The following is an 18,397-nucleotide window of genomic DNA, read 5'->3' as shown; positions in this document are numbered from 1 at the left end:
AGAAAGAAAGAAAGAAAGAAAGAAAGAAAGAATAAGACCCCACACAAACAGTGAGAGAAAAGTCAAATCCAATTGAGTCTGGCAATTAGCAGAGTTGACTGTTTTTTTCTTTCCCACGTGGGAGGATGAAGAGAAGTTTAATCTCACAAAACAAGAGGGGACGGAAGGTAAGCAGAAGAACTTAGCAGAGTTTGCTAACAGTCCATTTCCACAGCAATGCGCTCAAGATGTCCTTGACAAAGAGAGGTTTTTACTATAAGATAAACACGTGGTATGAACAAGTTAGGCACAAACATGGTCTGTGATAAAACACCGCATTTATCAGCATCTGGTGACTCCTCCCACGATGGTTGATGGTTCGCTTCATACTCATATTCAGTGACACTGTGGTTTTTGATTCTATGTACAAGTTTAGATGCAAAGAAAAAAATGATAATCCACTCATCATGAAGTAGTTTTCTCTTCTGTTGCCAAAGGCAACAATTTAACTGTTCTACCTGATCAAAGTCATTATTGCATATAGGCAAAACACAAAAGCACAACAACATACACATACATTAAAACTTCATATCCTTCCTATTTTCCTGAAAAAGTCACTGCTCCTCTCTCCTTCCAAATCCTTAGGAACAAGAGTGGCTTAAAGGAACAGTTAAAAAGCAAGTGTAGCCTTTAAATTAAATATTGACAACCCTGCTGGATTAAAATGCAGTTATATTATATTTTGCTTATATCATTTATAATGCTTGCAACATTTATATCATTTATTTAAAAACTTAAATACTTAAAAAATGTTTTCTAACCAAGCTTAACACTTTTAAATGCCATGAACTTTTCTACAAACCCTTAAAGGTCTTAGTTATTTCTTCTCCTTTCTTCTGCCACTTCTGCACTGTACCGCATCGCTTTTACTTGCCCATACTTTAAAACTTCAGCAACCCTGTCATGTTTTCCCAGGCATGTGCTAAGGACCACTTCATGGGTGTGGTTTTGTGCTCTCCTGAAACTGTCAGGAAATGTTTACTAATTTAAACAAGGGGCCCCACATTTTCATTTTGCACTGGCTCCTCAAATGATGTCACTGGTCCTGCATGTGCCTAGTCGGTAGCTTCAATAGGGAGTTGTCCTTACAAATGTCCATGGACCAGCACCTCTGGTCAAATCATTTGGCATCTGAGATGTCAAATGCTTCACCGCCTCCAGCTGAACACAGCACGATGACCTAAGGGGACCGGATCCACCAGATTAGTGCTACTTTTACTCCAGTACATATCTAGAAGGACGTCTTACAAAGAAAGAAATCATTTGAGGTATCTTTCACCTTATGGACCAATAGTAGACAATTTAACAACCAGAGTAAACACTCCAGTCAAAGATACATAGACTTAAATTATCTTGATGTCATTCTTACTGAGATTGATAATACTGTACTTTCTCAGTTCAGTTCAGGTACCATTTTTTCCCCCTGAAATTGGGCTGCCTCTTTTTTTTTTTTTTTTTTTTTTGAGACAGAGTCTCGCTCTGTTGCCATGGCTAGAGTGAGTGCCGTGGCGTCAGCCTAGCTCATAGCAACCTCAAACTCCTGGACTCAAGCGATCCTACTGCCTCAGCCTCCTGAGTAGCTGGGACTCCAGGCATGTGCCACCATGCCCGGCTAATTTTTTCTATGTATTTTTAGTTGTCCAGATAATTTCTTTCTATTTTTTTTTAGCAGAGACGGGGTCTCGCTCTTGCTCAGGCTGGTCTCGAACTCCTGACCTTGAGCGATCTACCCGCCTCGGCCTCCCAGAGTGCTAGGATTACAGGCGTGAGCCACCGCGCCCGGCCCTGGGCTGCCTCTTTATATAGACATATACATTTTATTTGGTAGTCTTTGTCTTTTGCAAAAAGCTGCTACCAGATGAAGGATGGATATAAGAATTGTACTCACCGTCTCCAATTCTTTGCCTCACATTCTCTCTTTAGTCAACTCCCATTAGGAATCTGTTACTTTCAATCACTAAAAACATCCTGTTCAAGGTCTCCGTCAACTTTCATCATGCCAAACCCAACAAGCAGTTCACCTTTAGCTTACGTGACCTCACAGCAGCTGTTGTCAAAAATGACCTTTCTTGGCCAGGCGCGGTGGCTCACGCCTGTAAACCTAGCACTCTGGGAGGCCGAGGCAGGAGGATTGATTGAGGTCAGGAGTTCGAGACTAGCCTGAGCAAGAGTGAGACCCCATCTCTACCACAGAAAGAAATTAGCCGGGCAACTAAAAATAGAAACAAACAAAAAAAAATTTTTTGGAGTGATGGCGAGTGCTTGTAATCCCAGCTACTTGGGAGGCTGAGGCAGGAGGATCGCTTGAGTCCTGAGGTTGCTGTAAGGTAGGCTGACGCCACAGCACTCAACTCTAGCCTGGGCAACAGAGCAAGACTCTGTCTCAAAAAAAAAAATAATGACCTTTCTCTCTTTCTAAAGCCCTGTTTCTTTTGGTCTCCATACTACATACTACACAATCACACTACATGCATACATCATACATTATACTACAGACTCCAAGTTTTCCTTGAGCAACTTGTCAGTCTCCTCAGCCAGCTCTTCGAAAGGTCTCCACGTGCACTGATGTCCTATGGACAGAGGCACACGGCTCACGCAGCACAGAGGCCTGGTCTTGAGAGGAAAACAGGAAGGAGTACACTTTCCCAAAGAGCTAGCTCCAAAAAGAGAAAAGCAACATAAAGTATATTGGATTGAGGGGCAGAGACATGGGTTTTCTGCCCTGTGTGCCCAACATGCCCTTATTCAATATTTTTAATCCTCACTTAGATAGTGATATAAAAAGGCATTAAACATGGAAGAAGCAAATACACTGGATTTTGGCATTAGTGGAATCTCAACAGTGGCCAAAATAAAACCAGAGTAAGTTTAATAATGCAGCGTCTTCCGCTGTTTTCCCGAAATCCACCTGCAAGCACAGCATAGTCTTGGCAAAGACGAAAAGATGTTACAGTTCTTTGTGATAGGTATACACTATATGAGAAGAGTGCTATTAAAAATGCTAATGTGATCTAAGGTGGATTAATGACGTCATGTTATTAAAGGCAGAGGAAGATGGCCCTTAGCATCCACAAGTGTGATAACTATGATTAAACAAGGCACCAGGTAGGGAGAGTCGAGAATTACTGCAGGGCCTCTCACACTTTAATGTGCACAAATACCCCGGGGATCTGGTCCCAAGGCAGATACGGATTCAGTAGGTCTGGGATGGGGCTGAGATGCTTCATGTCTAACAAGCTCCCAGGGGATGCTGCCTTGAGTCCAAGAGATTACATGATTCCTTGGGCTTCTTTCCAGCTCGAACACTCTGGGTTTAGCCCACTCAGCCAAGCTTGGCACAAGATCATTGGGCTGATTAGTAAGATCTTGCTTCCTCCGGCAGCTTTCTGTCACTATTTAACCAGAACTCCAGAATCCCCATTCAGCATTCAAGTCTTGGAGACCTTTGGCAGCTATTTTTAGAGGGAATGCAGAGCTCCAGTTAAAACAAAGGTTTTTGGCTTACTGTTAAGAGGAAAAAAATCTTCAAGAGCTCCAAAATGAAAGACACAACATATGAACAAGGTCAACTGCACATCAAGCAGGGAAATCTATTAACACAAAACAGAGCCATTCAGGCCCCATCCACAAAGGCAAAGAAGAATAAAATATTTAGGGAAAAAATGGAACAAAATAAATTTGAGACCAATACACTTGAAAACTACAAAAATTTTCCGAGAGAAATTTAAAAGGATCTAAATGAATGAAGAGACGTTCCTTACTCACAGATAGGAAGACTCAATATTATTAGACAGCAATTCTCCCAAATTGAGCTGTAGAGTCCAGCCAATTCTGTCAAAGTCTCCTGGCTGGCTTTTTTGTAGAAATTGATAAGCTGTTCCCTGGCTTCCTGGGAACCTTGAGTTTGAGCCTCCAGGAGAGGGGGAAGGTCTAAGTGACAGAAACAGAAGGAAGAATTTTCAAGAGAACCTCTCAGTGCAAAAGCAGGGTCATACACACGGGCTGGGGCCGTCCCCCACTAGGAGGTCAAGGTGCTCCTCACCAGAGCAGTGTCTCTGAAGCCCACTCTCTCTTTCTCTCTCTCTCTCTCTTTCACTGCTCTTATTAAAATCAGCTATAAAAAACCCTTTTCCTTTGATTTTCTAAATTCTTTGCTATATTATATTTTCATTATGATGATAAGGGAGGGAGAATTTACTTTATTTCCATACTTTAGCAATAAAGGAATCAAAACCCAGGCTGGACCACACGAATAGATTACTCTCATAAATCACATTTATGTACATCTTTAATGCATTTTATTTCAAAACAAACCAGTAAAAATCAGATGGCCTGTCTTTACTACCCATCCAACTATGGTACACACAGAACAGTGAGATTTTTCTATTTAAGTTCTAAGTTGCACTTCCCATATTCACCCCTTCTCCCTTAGCTCTCCCCTTCCTGGGAGAACCAATTTCCCCCTGCTGTTTTTTCCAACCCCAGGCTCCAGCCCTGAAGAAGTTTGGCCAGTTTAAGAGCCTCATTTGTTTACAGGAGGAAAATGGCAGCCCTTCTTTCAGTTTCTGGGGCTATGGTCCCAAGCAGCCCTTCAATGCAGCACTTCCTTGAACTTGGCACCCATTTCCCCTCAGGGACTGCAATGCCCACAGAATTCTCCTTTACTTGAGCATGCTGAGGTTTGACTCAAGATGAAAAACCATAAATGGTAGCTAGTATAATATCTGAAATTAGCTTGAAGACACTTCAGACTCAGGTTAAACCACCCACATACAGCTAGTATTAAAGCCAGCGATGCGTCTTCCAGGGTAGTCAGCTGGGATTCTGATCAGGAAGACGGCCCATATTCCAGAGGCCCCTGACATCTCTGTCTCCATGACATCAGCATGATGCTAATTAGCACATATCAGCAAGGGCAATTAGTAAAATTTTTAATGGCATGATGAATAATAGAAATGGATTCTCACTGGAGAAATTGGTAGTAGTCAAGGTACCTGTATCAACTAAAATATTTAGAGACATTTCTGTCTATGGCAAAGAAAAGGGGTTGACAAATCCTTACCCTGCCAAAAACATTATGTAGTGAACAAAATTTTCAAAAACAGCCCCATTTCAGGACTCTGAAAATTGGCTGAAGACAAACAGACTGGGAAGCTTTTCTTCATGAACAGCTGCCAGAGTTTTGGGTAAGACTGTTGGAAGAGAGCGGCTTTCCAGATGGGGCTGCTCCATCCTCACCCCAGCCCAGGGCAGGGCTAGCCGTGAAAACCAGCAGCTCCACGGCTGGAGACAGCGGCTTGACTGGGAGCAGGGAGTGGAAGCACATGCCCAGTGATGCTATCAGCAAAAGCAGTAAACTCAGAGAAAATGAACAGGGAAAGCTCTCGGCTGGGCTAATCTGAGTTTTGGCCCCAGAAGGTGCAAGCAGTAGACAGCTGGACCAGCTCACAATGTAACAAGGAGATCCTGGAAACACCAGAGCCACAGAAGGGCTAGAGCAGATCTCCATCCAGCCCAGGCTCTTTTATCCAAAAAGAACAAAATATTTTAATAAAAAATAAAAAAAAACTTAACAAAAGAAATTCAAGACCAATATGCTGAAAACCTACACAATTTTTTGAGAGACATTAAAGAAGATCTAAATGAATGAAGAGACATTTCTTATTCATGGATAGGAAGATTCAATATCGTTAGACAGTCATTCTCCCCAAATTGATCTACAGAGTCAATCCAATTGCTATCAAAATCTCAGCTGGCTTTTTTGTAGAAATTGACAGATTGATACTAATGAAATGCAAATGATCTAGAACAGTCAAAGCAATTTAGAAAAAAAGTTAACAAAGTTGGATGACTTACACTGCCTAATTCAAAATTTATAAAGTCAAAAGCATCCAGACAGTGTAATATTAGCATAAGGACAGACATATGGATCAATAGAACGAAATAGAGTCCAGACACTTACATTTATGGCCAATTGATTTTTGGCAAAGATGCCAAAGCAATTTTGTCTTTTCAACAAATGTTGAAACAAAAACTGGATATCCACATGGAAAAAATAAACTTAACCCTGCCTCCTTACCATGCACAAATGTTAACTCAAAATGGGTCGCAGACCTAAATGTAAAAGCTTAACTGTAAAACTTCTAGAAGAAAATATAAAAGAAAATCTCTACAACCTTGAGTTAGGCAAAGAATTCTCAGATAGGACACCAAAAGAATAATTCATAAAAGAAAATAACTGATAAATAGGACTTCATCAAAATAGAAAACCATGGCACTTCAAAACACACCATTAATAAAATGGAAAGACAACCCATAGACTAGGAGAAAATATTTTCAAATCACATTTCTGATAAAGGGCTTGTATCCAGAAAATATGAAAAACTCTTATAACTCATTACTAAGAATACATACAACCCAATTGAGAATTGGGCAAAATACTTAAATATACATTTCACCAAAGATATATGAATGGCTAAGAAGCACTTGAAAAGATTCTGGATGTCATTAATCATTAGGGAAATGCAAACTAATTCCAGGAGCTATCACTTCAACCCCTCTGCGAAGTCTGTAGCAGAAAGGTAATGCACAGCGTCGGTAAGGACGTGCAGAAACAGGAACACACACACTCCTGGTACGAATGTGAAATGGCACAGATACTTTGGAAAACAGTTTGAGAGTTTCTTAAAAAATACTAAACATAAATTTACCGTACAAACCTGTTCCATTTCTAGGAATTTCACTCAAAAGAAATAAAATCTATGTCCACACAAAGATTTGTATGTGAATGCGTATAGTGTTATTCCTGATAGCGCCACACTGGAAATAGCCAAACGTCCGTCAGTGGATGACTGGACAAAATGCGGTGTATCCACACAACCGAATACCAGTCAGCAATACAGCGAAGCAAACTATCGACAGATGCTGCAACAGGGATGAACCCAGAAAATACTAAAGAAAGAAGCTAGACACGAAAGACTACATGCTGTATGACTCCAAGCATATGAACTTTCCAGAACAGGCAAAAAAGTCTCAAGGTACAAAGAGGAGATTATCGCTGGGGGCTGGGTTAAGGGTGTGAGAAGGGGCTGAGTACAAATGAACATGAGGACATGGTTTAGAGTCCTGGAAATGTTCCGCACCAGATTGTGGCTGATTGTACAACACTCTAAACTTACTAAAAACTCATTCACCTGTATACTTACGGTATGTAAACTATGCTACAAAAAAACTGTTAAAACATGGAGATTCTCCCCACCCTTCTAAGTACCGAGTATAAAATTATTCAGCTTGAGTGTGGTGGAAACTGAGGTTTGGTTCCGTACCCAGGTTTAGGAAGGCTGCCAGGTGCCCAGAGAGAAGTCTGAATATTCAAACAGACAGAAAGCTGTGACTCTACCAATTTAAAGGATACGGCCTATGACTTGCTATGAACCTGCTTGCTGGGAAAGGTATGTTAATAATGTTAATAACTTACATAGTACACAATGTAAGTTGGTGTTTGATTCAAGCTATTCTTTTTGATCATCCAGTGTTCAGAATATAGAAGAGTAACCAATTCCATGTGCTCTAACCTCTTCAAAGCGTTCCATTATCCACTAAACACCCTAAACACTTTATATAATTAAACTGACTTAGGTCAGTTGACAATAGTAATGGAAGTGTCATTTATTTTCTTTATTAGCTGGTCCCCTCAAATATTATCTTGGAATTATTTTAGTGGTGAATCTGAAATTATTTCATTTATAGAAAAACATCCTACGCACAAATTTTCAGGGAAAGTTTGATCACGTAAAATGAGGCCCATTTTAACTCAGTCAATTATGATAATTAAAACGAAACCAACAAAATTAGAAACCACTAAGGACACAGGACATGTTATGCTCATATTTCTAAAGAGAATAGGCTATTCTTTCATTCAGTAATAAGTGATTTTTATCAAACAAAAATCCATCTGTGACATAAATTCTGTATGCCTTTGTTCAGTTCCTGAGAAGAGGAGGATGTCTTAGCCCAGAATGCCTGGAGGAGAACAGCTGTTCCCTCACTTAAACACAGTCCTTTAAAGCCAGGCAGGTAGAGTTCCCCTAAAAACCTCTACTTTGTATGAAAATACAACTACTCAGCAAATGCCAACAAACTAGTCAAGAGATGCCAACGAGTCTGAAGTTACACACAATGGAGCATTCTGAAGTCACACTCTCTAAACTAAAAGGAGACTCCATGCAGTAGAAACGTAGTGTTTAATCAGAATTTTCTGTTGACAAAGGTACTATTTCGCAGCAATAAGTGGAATTACAGTGGTGTTTGAGACATTCAGAAACAGAATCTCTCCCAAATCTGAGCTGACAAACACACTTAGTGGGATTCTCGGGCACTTTCTCACGTTTGCTTGGCCACAAGCCCTGGGGTGGGTGTACAAGGTGCCCTGTCACCAGTGTGTGGCACATTCTAGAGACTCAACAAATGCTATACTTGTTGACTATAAAAGTTAATGAATTGCTGGCTTGAGATGCTTAGAAATCAGTGACTCCAAATCTAGAAATAGGTTTTTGTTGAATATAATCTGAGTTTTAAGGCTGAATGGAATCTTCATCATCAGTAAATATTAACCTAATTACAAGAATGTAATTCATTTTTTCTTTGTATTGAATTGGTAGATGAAAAAAAAAAACAGATTAATAATCTCTTCAGGTCATCAAGGTCCTCCTGGTTATCAGATTCTGTGGCTCTCCCCTGCCCACCTGTGAGCGCAGAGACTATTCTGGACTTCCTGTTTCTGCTGCTGGGTTGCTCCTGATCACGTGTTCTGGTTTAGAACATGGGCTAAGGCCTTAGTCCCCAAAATGTTTGTCCACCCTCTGCCCTAGTCTGGTTACCTGGATTCTTTCTTGTTCCTTATATCCAAATCCTGTCTGGGGGACCCACCGAGGCACCCCCAGCCTTCCTGAGCCAGCCTCCCCTTTCCCAGGACAGCACCACTCTGCTTCCTCACCAGTGACTTCTCTAATCCCAACTCCTGCGTGTCTGGTCTCTAAGTAATGCCCACTGGGTCCCTCTCTAACCCTGTCTCTTGTCCAGGATATGGATTCATCCAACAAATATTTACAGAATCAACACTGTCTGCCAGGCACTGCGCTAGGTTACTAGAAATATGAGCAAACACCTCTGTCCTCAAAGAGAGACAGGTACGTTAACAGAATGATGCGCTGGTCAGATGCACAGATATCTTGCTTTGGAAACAATAACAGGATGACAGGGGTGGACGGAATAAGTGACAGCACCACAGATGAAAGAAAGGTCACCATGTCACATTATGGGAACCACAGATATTACAGAATGGCCACAATACGGGAACAGGGAGAGAAGAGGCTGCGGGGAGGTCTGATGGATCAGACCACAGAGGGCCTGTCAGTCCCGCTCAGGGGAGACTGAGATGCCACTACAACGATTCTGCAGGGATGGGACATGTGATGGACTTCACAGTCACGTCCTTTAATGCACGGGGAACTTTGGGTGCCATCGGCTTTCTGAGCTCTTTAAAAACTGTCTTATAGGCAACATTCAGCTTGCAGCTGGGCTGGCCCTTCCAGCAAAACCTGCCCCACCCCAGCAGATGGGCCTGGGTCCAGATTCTGGCTCTGCTCAGTCTGGGGTCAGTAAGTAAAATGCCTCTCCAAGGGCCTTTAGTAGGAAGACAAGTGGGGCCTTGGTCTGCAAGGTCCATACAGGTGTGTGTGTGGCGTTGGGGATGTGGATAGATGGCTCTTATTTTGTCAGGCAGAGCTAGAAGGGAAACAGTAAGACAAATATTGACAAAAACATCTGAAGGAGGCCAGGAAAGCAAGTGCATAATGAATTATCAATTGCAGACAGGAGCAGAGAAGGCGAGAGCAGCAGGTGGGTGAGGACAGCAGATCTTGGCGCCACCACGCCCCAGCAGGTGCAAGTGAAGATCAGCAGATTGGATCAGGAGAGGAGGTGGCAGCCCAGGTAATCCCAGAGAAAAGCTTCCTGTGTCTCATTCATTTAAAGGCTTGGGAGAGGAGAGACCCAGCACAGAATGATGCCCGAATGTAGAAGGTACTTAATGCATTTTGGATAAGATAATTAAAGAATGAACAATTCAGTCAATCAACTACCCAATCCTGTTAACGCCGGATCTTATCCCAAACATGAGGGACTCTAAACGTCATTATTTATTTGATCAGGAGTATTTTTGAAAGAAAGAAGGGCCTTGGAGAGTGACTAGAAAAGCAAGACCGAACTGTGCGCATTTAAACACAAGCACGACAGTTAAGCATCAACTGAGCTCTTGTCAAGTGAAAAGCATTACGTCAGGGGTCCTGAGGACACAGAGAAGGACCTGGCTTTCCCTGGGCCACTTCCCTGATCCACACACAGGGATGGCACACGACTCTGATGTGTGTGTTACTATCCTACTTCACACAGCAGTGGGAATAGCATAAAATAGGAAGCAAAGGGGGTTGGCAGGGGTCTGAGTGCTCAACATCTGGTGTGCACGAAGCACTAGGCTGTGGGCCGTGGCAGCACAATGGGATCGGAGCTTGACTTACACCCTGTGGACAAGTGAGGGGTGATCTCAGGTCCTGCCTTCCTGTCCCACCCCTTGCATTGCTGTGTAACTGCATTCACCAACATAGTTTATGATGTTAACCGAGTGGTTCTCAGCCCTGGCTGCACAGTGGAAGCATCTGGGAAGCATTTTTAAAATGCAAAGGACTGGACCCCACCCCAGACCAGATAAATTACAATCCCTGGAGGTAGGACCTGGACATTGACATTACTGACATCTAACACGCAGCCCAGAGAGTAACTGTTTGAACCTGTTCTCCCCTAGCATACACAGAAGAGCTAGCAAAGCAGGTGAGCTCTTAGGCTTCCAGGGGAGAATGGAAGCCTAAGGGAAACAGCCATAAACCCTCCGTGGTGTCTGCCATACAGCATGATCCAGCACCTCCAGGAGCACAGCCAGCCAGTGCTGAGCACCTCTGCGCCTCCTCCCCACCTCCCCTGACCCACTACTTGGCCCACTCATTTCTCCGTGAATTTACGCAAATACACATTAGCAAAATGTAGATGGTAATGTCCACTATTGTGACTTTAATCCCTCCACTCCTTCCTTCACCGCCGTTTCCTATGGAGAAAATTCCTTTTGATATATGCGCTTTTCAGTTCCTTGGACTTCAAAAACAAATCCACCAAGAATGCCAAGAAGTGCCCTGGATTCACAGCGAGGAAGGCAGCTGAGAACTGGGTTCTCCAGACACACTCGCTTTGTACATCCCTGATCTGGCCTGGCAGGGTGGAGGCCCCAACGCGTCTTCCGTGCATGCACGATTTAGTGAACAAATGAATGAGCGAACAAATGAATGTGCAAGCACGTGAAAGCAATGAGCAAAACTGAATAGAAATGGCAACAATCCCACAAGGACTACTATTCCCTTCCCCAAGAAGGTGCTAACTCTTTAAAATGCTAACTCCCTTAAAGAAATGCACCAGGGAGCTTCCAACAGCATTCACGGGTGGATGATTATCTCCAATTCTCCTCACTCCAAACTTCCAGAATGAATGCAAGTATGCCATGAAGCCAGGAGTAGAATTATAAAGAGTTGGGAAAACCGATATTGTACAAAAACAAAGACAGAAATGCCAGGCTTGGAGATTCAGAGTAAAAGGGCTGAAAGGACAGAGTGGGGATTTTGAGGGACAGGAAAAGAGTGCCAGCCCACCGCAGTTCTCTTTCTAGGACACAGCAGCAGGGACAGACAGAAAGTCAGCCACGGGACAGAGGCAGTTCTGGAAACAACTATTTAACCCAGAAACGCAATTGGAAGGGTCCTTGTGCCTCTGGATACAAATGGGAATAAGGTGTTTTGAATCACAGAGTTTAGATCCTACACAGACCAACTCCACAGCAATCCCCTTGAGTGGCACGAAATCCAGGACGCTGAAGGACCTCATACCTAGAGCGGGGCCAGGACGCAGGACTGGGTTTAGAACCCAGGGCCAGAAGACGGGCTTTATGGTTGCTAAGGCCACCTCTGGAGAATCTGTGGGCGTGACTACCCTCCCACCGCCATGGCCCAGGTCTTAGCTCTAGAACCGATGCCCTTAAGTTGTCTGTATATTCAAAGAAATGTCGGGAGCTAAGGTTTTGATCTTTGAAAGAGAATGTCCCTTTTTTTTGGACCCTGGCTGATGGCATTCCGGGCCAGCCATCCTAAAGAGGACCAGATGGCAACTCTGGTTGGGAATCTTGATTTGTCACAAAACACAAGGCAAACTTAGAAAGAAGACAGCTGATACAGGCCATAATGACAGCGCTGTCCTCAGGCAGAGTGTCGCAGCCTGTGCATGAGTGGTCGGGTTAGGTTGTAGGTAGGAAATGGGGGTGCATCCCAGGTAAGGGAGTCATACAACAAAATTATGCAGCTGCAAGTCAACATAGCACGTGCAGCGAGACAGGCGGCTGCTGCAACGGAAGCTGGAAGTGCAGATACTGAAAAGTGTGCACACAGGGGCTGCTTAGCAGAGACCGAACAGGGAGGGACCCTGGGGGGCCGCAGCAGCTGGGCGGGAGCTGGAATCCTGATCAGGGCGGAGAGAAGGGCACAGCACCAGGGCAGGGTCTTAGCTGGATGTGTCTAACTGCAGTGCGCGCCTAGATTAACTGAAAGGACATTAGCTATTGTCAGGGACCCTGCTAAGAGTGGCTGGTTACCGTTTAGAGCCGGTTTAGACAGCTGGTGATCCTTTGCAGTGGTAATAGAGAGAAAGAAAAACAAAAAAAAAAAATCAAGAAATTTTTAAAGAAGGAAACAAAAATTCAGAGAGACAAATTGGTTAAGGAGATACCAAAAAGGAAAGAAAAGGAAGAGGAAGCCAAGGTAACCGAAAGAATGTCATGAATGGGGGGAAACGGGAAGGGCGCCATCTGGGGAGGGCAAGAATTCCTTGTCCTGGGCCTGAGATAACAAGATAATCACTTTCTGTGGGTAAAATTCTGCCATTACTAAAAGGCTGGAAGGCATCTCAATGTATGGTGTATCATAATCAGCATTGTGTTATGAGGGTTTTTTCTTTCTGAATATTTTCTTTTAACTAAAAATGATCTGCTAAACTGAAGCATCTTCTTTAACACAGTTATTGTTACAGAGAATTTCCTGAGGTTCTGGCAGGAAATCATGGAGCAATGAAACAAAATGCAGGAAATACTTTTTGGGAATGAGAAAAGTTGGCACTTTCCATAAATATTCATTGATCTAAATTTGACATTCCCACCAGCAATATAGGAGGTTCTCTGGCACAAGAATTTAAGTCATACTGCCTGCTGGGCCAACAGATCAGACTTCAAAGATAACTTCTGGAATGAAGAAATTCAAACTTCAAATGGTTGATCTAGAAAAAAAAATGTGCACACACACTGAAATCATGCTCGTGATTTCGTGGTGGTATTTCTCTGCCACCATTTCTGAATTAACATTTTGAGATAAACGCTTACCTAGGCAAGAATGTTATTCACCAAGCTGATTTGGAATCTCACTGCCTCCATTGTCTGCCTGCTGCCCCCAAGCAAGGCTGGGAGCAAGTTAACCCAAAGAAAGCTCTCTTGAGTCAGCCTTGAGAAAACAAAGACACAAATGGAAGGATTCTGTGCTATTTTATTATTAAATGGTTAATCTGGGCAGTGACTGTCACCCTCAGTATAAAGGACATGGAAATACAATGAATTCAGCTATGGAGTGATGTTTTATGCTGAAATAGCTCCCTGACAGACATGTTCCAACAGAACCAAAGTTCATGACCTTAACTAAATTACTTCTATGAACGATTTTTTTCTCCTCATTAATTTTGCAATGCATGGATTTATTCAATTGTCCATGGATGCATAATTGAGAAATAAAACAAGTGAAATAATTATTTGCAAACATGCAAATAAGCTACATACATCATTCTTAGGAGGCTATAGTTTATCTTATTCATCCAAACATTTCTCAGGAATGTAACTAAAAACTTCAGCTAAGGTCTAAGTTCCAGAGTTCTATCTACTTGCTGTCAGTTAATTTTTGTATTCAAGGTATAGGCTTAACTTTATTCATTAGGAATTTTTTTTTAATTAAGTTTTTCTGTGTCTGCCCTAGTGTTCCAGTAACAAATCATACCTCTTGGTAAACTTATTAACTTATCCTTAACTTCTAATAGAATTATTCTCAAACTCAACTTCTCTATATCATAAATCATAAAGTTTTAAAATATATTTTTAAAAATTCCTTATGGCTTAAAAGACAGCTTATTAATACTATGGTAAATAATACTTTTAGAAGTAGTATAATGTCATGGAATCAACTGACAATCGAGTTTTTAAATCCCTAAAGATCTAGGAAACACTGCTCTAACCACACCTTTCTGTCAAAGACCTACTTGGAAGGGACAAGTTGGGAGGTGAAAAGTTTACAAGTACATACGTCCGTTAAGCGGTGTGTTAATACCCTGCACAAGGTCCACTGAAGATGTGTGCAGAGGGGGCTATGGAGAGGGGGACGCTGCCCCCTGTTAACCATGCGTCCTTGTTTTGTCAGAAAATAACTGGGACCTCTCTCACCCTATTAGGGAAAGAAGTAGATTTCATGAAGTAGTTTACTTTTAAAAGTTACATGAAGAAACACCTATGGAAGGATACTCAAGAAACTAAAAGCAATAGTTACCCCAAAAGAGGGTGACGAAGTCAAGTGTTAACTTTCCTGAATAAATACCCTTTAGCACCTTTTGAAGTTTGTATGAAGGACATTTAAAATGTTCTTAAAAGTTACTTGATTCTTACAGATATTATTATTATATCCACTATTATTACATATACCCACTAAATAAAGTGGCTATTAACTGCTAGGAACATTGCAAAGCGATGAACAAGCAGATATGAATAAACCTGTCCCACCCTTAAGAACCCTGAGCTAGTGAGAGAGACAGATAAGCAAGCCAATTATCCACACCAATACAAGCAAGACACTAGCATTAAGTGGGGAGAGACCTGGGAGTCAGGGAAGCCAAGGTCCCCAATCCCAGGGCCTAGGCCCAGTACTGGCCGGTGGCCTGTTCGGAAACAGGCCATGCATCACCGCTTGAGCTCTGCACCACCCTCCCCCTACTCATGACACCCAGCCCCCACCCCCAGTCCGTGGAAAATTTGTCTTCCATGAAACTAGTCCTTGGTGCCAGAAAGGTTGGGGACCACTGCAGGGAAGGGCACCTAACAAATACTTCAGCATCCAGAGGACCAGGCAGGTTTTCCAGGGCTTTAGAGCCCTAGCAGGAGACTTGTTCAGCACTGAACAGCCTGTGTGCCAGGAAGCACTGGTCAGCTACGAACAGGTGCAGGTGTGCCCTCAGCTCTGAGACGGCCGGCCAGCTGGGCACCCAGCTTCCTCGGTTCTCCCCCAGTGTAATGCAGCAGGACATTGTCATTTTGTGTGTGCATCTTATAAAGTGAGGGGTTTAGGACACAGTTTACACCCACAGGGTAGGCCCAGGAGGAGGACGTGGAGTGGAAGGGCACTCCGTGCAGGAAGACCACGTGCTCAGACACAAAGGAAGGAAAGTAAGTCATACTGAGGAGTATCAAGTAGTTAGGTGAAGAAGTGGTGAGAAATGGGGAGAATTGTAAACAAGGGTGGGAGTGGTTATCAGAATGGTGTTTCTAGAAAAACCACAGTGGTGGCACTGCTGAGGAGGGAGAAGAGGTGAGACGGGAGGCATGTGAGTTAACTATCACAACATTTCATCAGAAAAACAAACAATTCCTGAGCCTGCTTAGCAGTGGGGATTAAGAAAATGGGAGAGAGGTTGCAGAGATTTTCAGGAGGTAAAATCAACAGGGCTAATGACTACAAGAAGCTGGGCAGTGAAAGAGGGGGGGTGTCCAGGGTGATGACCAAGCCCAACAGTAATGACCACCATGCACCGCGCGCCTGTGACCCGCCCCACACTGTGCTCGCATTTTTCACACATTACCTAATCCTCTCAATCCTACCCATCTTATAGACAGAAAGACTGACATTCAGAGAGGTTAAGAAACTTAACCATTGTCGTGGCTAATCAAAGTGACAGGTCTAGCATTTGAGCCCAAGACTATTTGATTCTAAGTCCAGACTCCCAATTTCTAAACAATTATACATCCCAGAAAATATAGCTTGAAAAAGGGCCCCCCCACGCATAGTTCTATGTAAATAGTAATAATGGTATCGTAGATAATGCTTACTGAGGGCTAATCCTGTACTAGGCACTATGCTAACAGCTTTTCTTGCAGTTTTCATTTAATCATTAACAACCTTTCCAGATAGGCACTGATATTATTCCCATTTCACAGACAGTGAAACTAAAGCACAGAGAGGTTGAGTAACTTGCCATAGTAGTAAAGACAGATAATTAAACACCTGAAGCTTGAAGATAAAGCTTGTGTAATTTCCCCATAAACTTTACTGTAAATGAAAATGAATATCTGTAGGACTTTATGAATGAATTATTATAAAATGGTAGCGTGTTTCAGGGATCATTACCTTGAAATAAGTGGTCGCATAAACATTTTATGATACTGGTTTATAAAGCAGTGTAATTCTAAGAGTGGCACAAGACACTGAAGAACAATATATGTGTTTATTTCATATTCTTCTTGCATTCGAATTCTCGATCATGCTTGATTAACTACAAATGCAGGCTCTATAGGTAATGTCTGGAAAAGAGGAAAGAAAAAAAGAATGGGCTAAAGTCTGGGATATGTAGGAGGTGGGCGGTCATATTTCTATTCCATATATGCTTGATTCCAGCTGCTGCAATCAATACTTTTTATCATTCCTTACTTGGAGAACACACAGCTATAAAAATGAAAAATGCACCTTTGAAATTCATTCATGCGCACACGCTTTACTGTGGAGTACATACTTGCTAAATTTGAATACTATGTCATCTATGGGAATGAAACGAATTTTCTTCTACTCTTAGATTTTTTTCCTATAGCTGGAATTGACTGGTTTTTATTTAGAAAAAAGGGGGGATGGTTTAAAACGAAATAGTTAAAGCAACTATAATTCTATGTAATTGCCACATTAACACATCATTATTTTTGGAAACACAGCACCTTACTTAGGAACAGCTCACTTTAAACAGGTTACTTTTCATAGAAAAGTGAACCACTGGGTCATGTACTGTGAGTTGTAAGGCAACCCAGAGAGGCTGTGGAAATGAAAGAGAACGTCGAACAATCTCAATGTTATTAGATAACGATCGGTTGCAAAAATATAAGCAACAGACAGCTAACTTAGCAGATGATTTGCAGGTCAGGATTAATATAATAGGATCAAATACACTATTTCACTAATTATTCATGCTATATACAATGGGGCACAAAATAATTTCTTAAAAACATCAAAACTCCCTCAAGGACGGTCGTTAGGAGGGTTGGTGGTGATGGGGTGGGGACTAGCAAGTAGGGAACTCGAGGTGAGGGACTCAAAGGCTCCTGCCACGGGAGGTTTCCGCGGCATCTCCTAGCAGGAAAGCCCCATGTGGTCCCACTTTCTCCAAACACCATTCATAACCGCCCCCGCCCAGTGCGGAGCCCTGGGGGGCACGGAAAACATTCAGGGCATCTCCTCGGACTTTCAATTTCTTGGAACAATAAGCGAGGCCAGCTGCTCTTTCTCCACCCTGTGGGAAACCGGGACTCGTTCACTCGCAGCGACCTGACAGACACGAGTTCCGCTGGCACCGTCAAAGGCTCCTTTCCCAGGGGCCGGCCCCTTTCTCCCCGATAGCGAAGTGAACGCCTCCCTCCCACCCCGAGCCCGCGCGGAGCAGACGCGCAGCTATTCAAGCCGCGGTTGCAGCCTCGGTCCAGCGCTTTCATCGCGAACGCCTGAATGAATGGGGCGGCCGCGCTTCTGCACAGCTCGCGGCTCAGCACGACGCCCCAACACGCAGCTTTCCCACGGGGGCATTTCGCATTCCGCCTGCTACTTTTGACCTGTACTTTTCTTTCTTTCTTTTTTTGTTACATGAGGTTTGTATTTGTGGAAAGATGCCCATTGTCATGTGTTGCATACGTTAAGATGTTTTCAACAAATATTTGTGACCGCCCAGCCACCAAGAAGCCACGCTGGGAAGACTTAACTCTGTGGGTGGCGTGGGATGGGGGCTGTCCGCGGACAGGGGAAGGAGGTCTCTCCTTCGCCCCAGTCAGGGACAGAAACTTCAAAGTTCGCTTGGAGCTTCTGCTCTCAGTCTCCGCGGGGGCGGCCGAGTGCGCCCTCCCCCCGGCTCCCGCGGCCCCGAGTGAGCGCCC

General features: G+C 43.2%; 1 protein-coding gene across 1 annotated transcript in view; it reads right to left on the bottom strand.

Moving 5' to 3' along the window:
- The window catches only part of LAMA1 (laminin, alpha 1), a 155,058-nt gene extending 137,096 nt beyond the window's left edge, over window positions 1-17,962 (bottom strand). The window contains exon 1 of the mRNA XM_012652073.1: window positions 17,716-17,962. Within this exon, the coding sequence (XP_012507527.1) occupies window positions 17,716-17,962 (247 nt within the window). The remainder of the gene's footprint in view (window positions 1-17,715) is intronic.
- Window positions 17,963-18,397: the final 435 nt, after the last annotated feature.

Source organism: Propithecus coquereli, unplaced genomic scaffold (assembly GCF_000956105.1).
Source record: "Propithecus coquereli isolate 6110/MARCELLA unplaced genomic scaffold, Pcoq_1.0 Scaffold38, whole genome shotgun sequence".
NCBI classification, from domain to species: Eukaryota; Metazoa; Chordata; class Mammalia; order Primates; family Indriidae; genus Propithecus; species Propithecus coquereli.
This window is presented reverse-complemented; position numbering and strand designations above follow the sequence as displayed.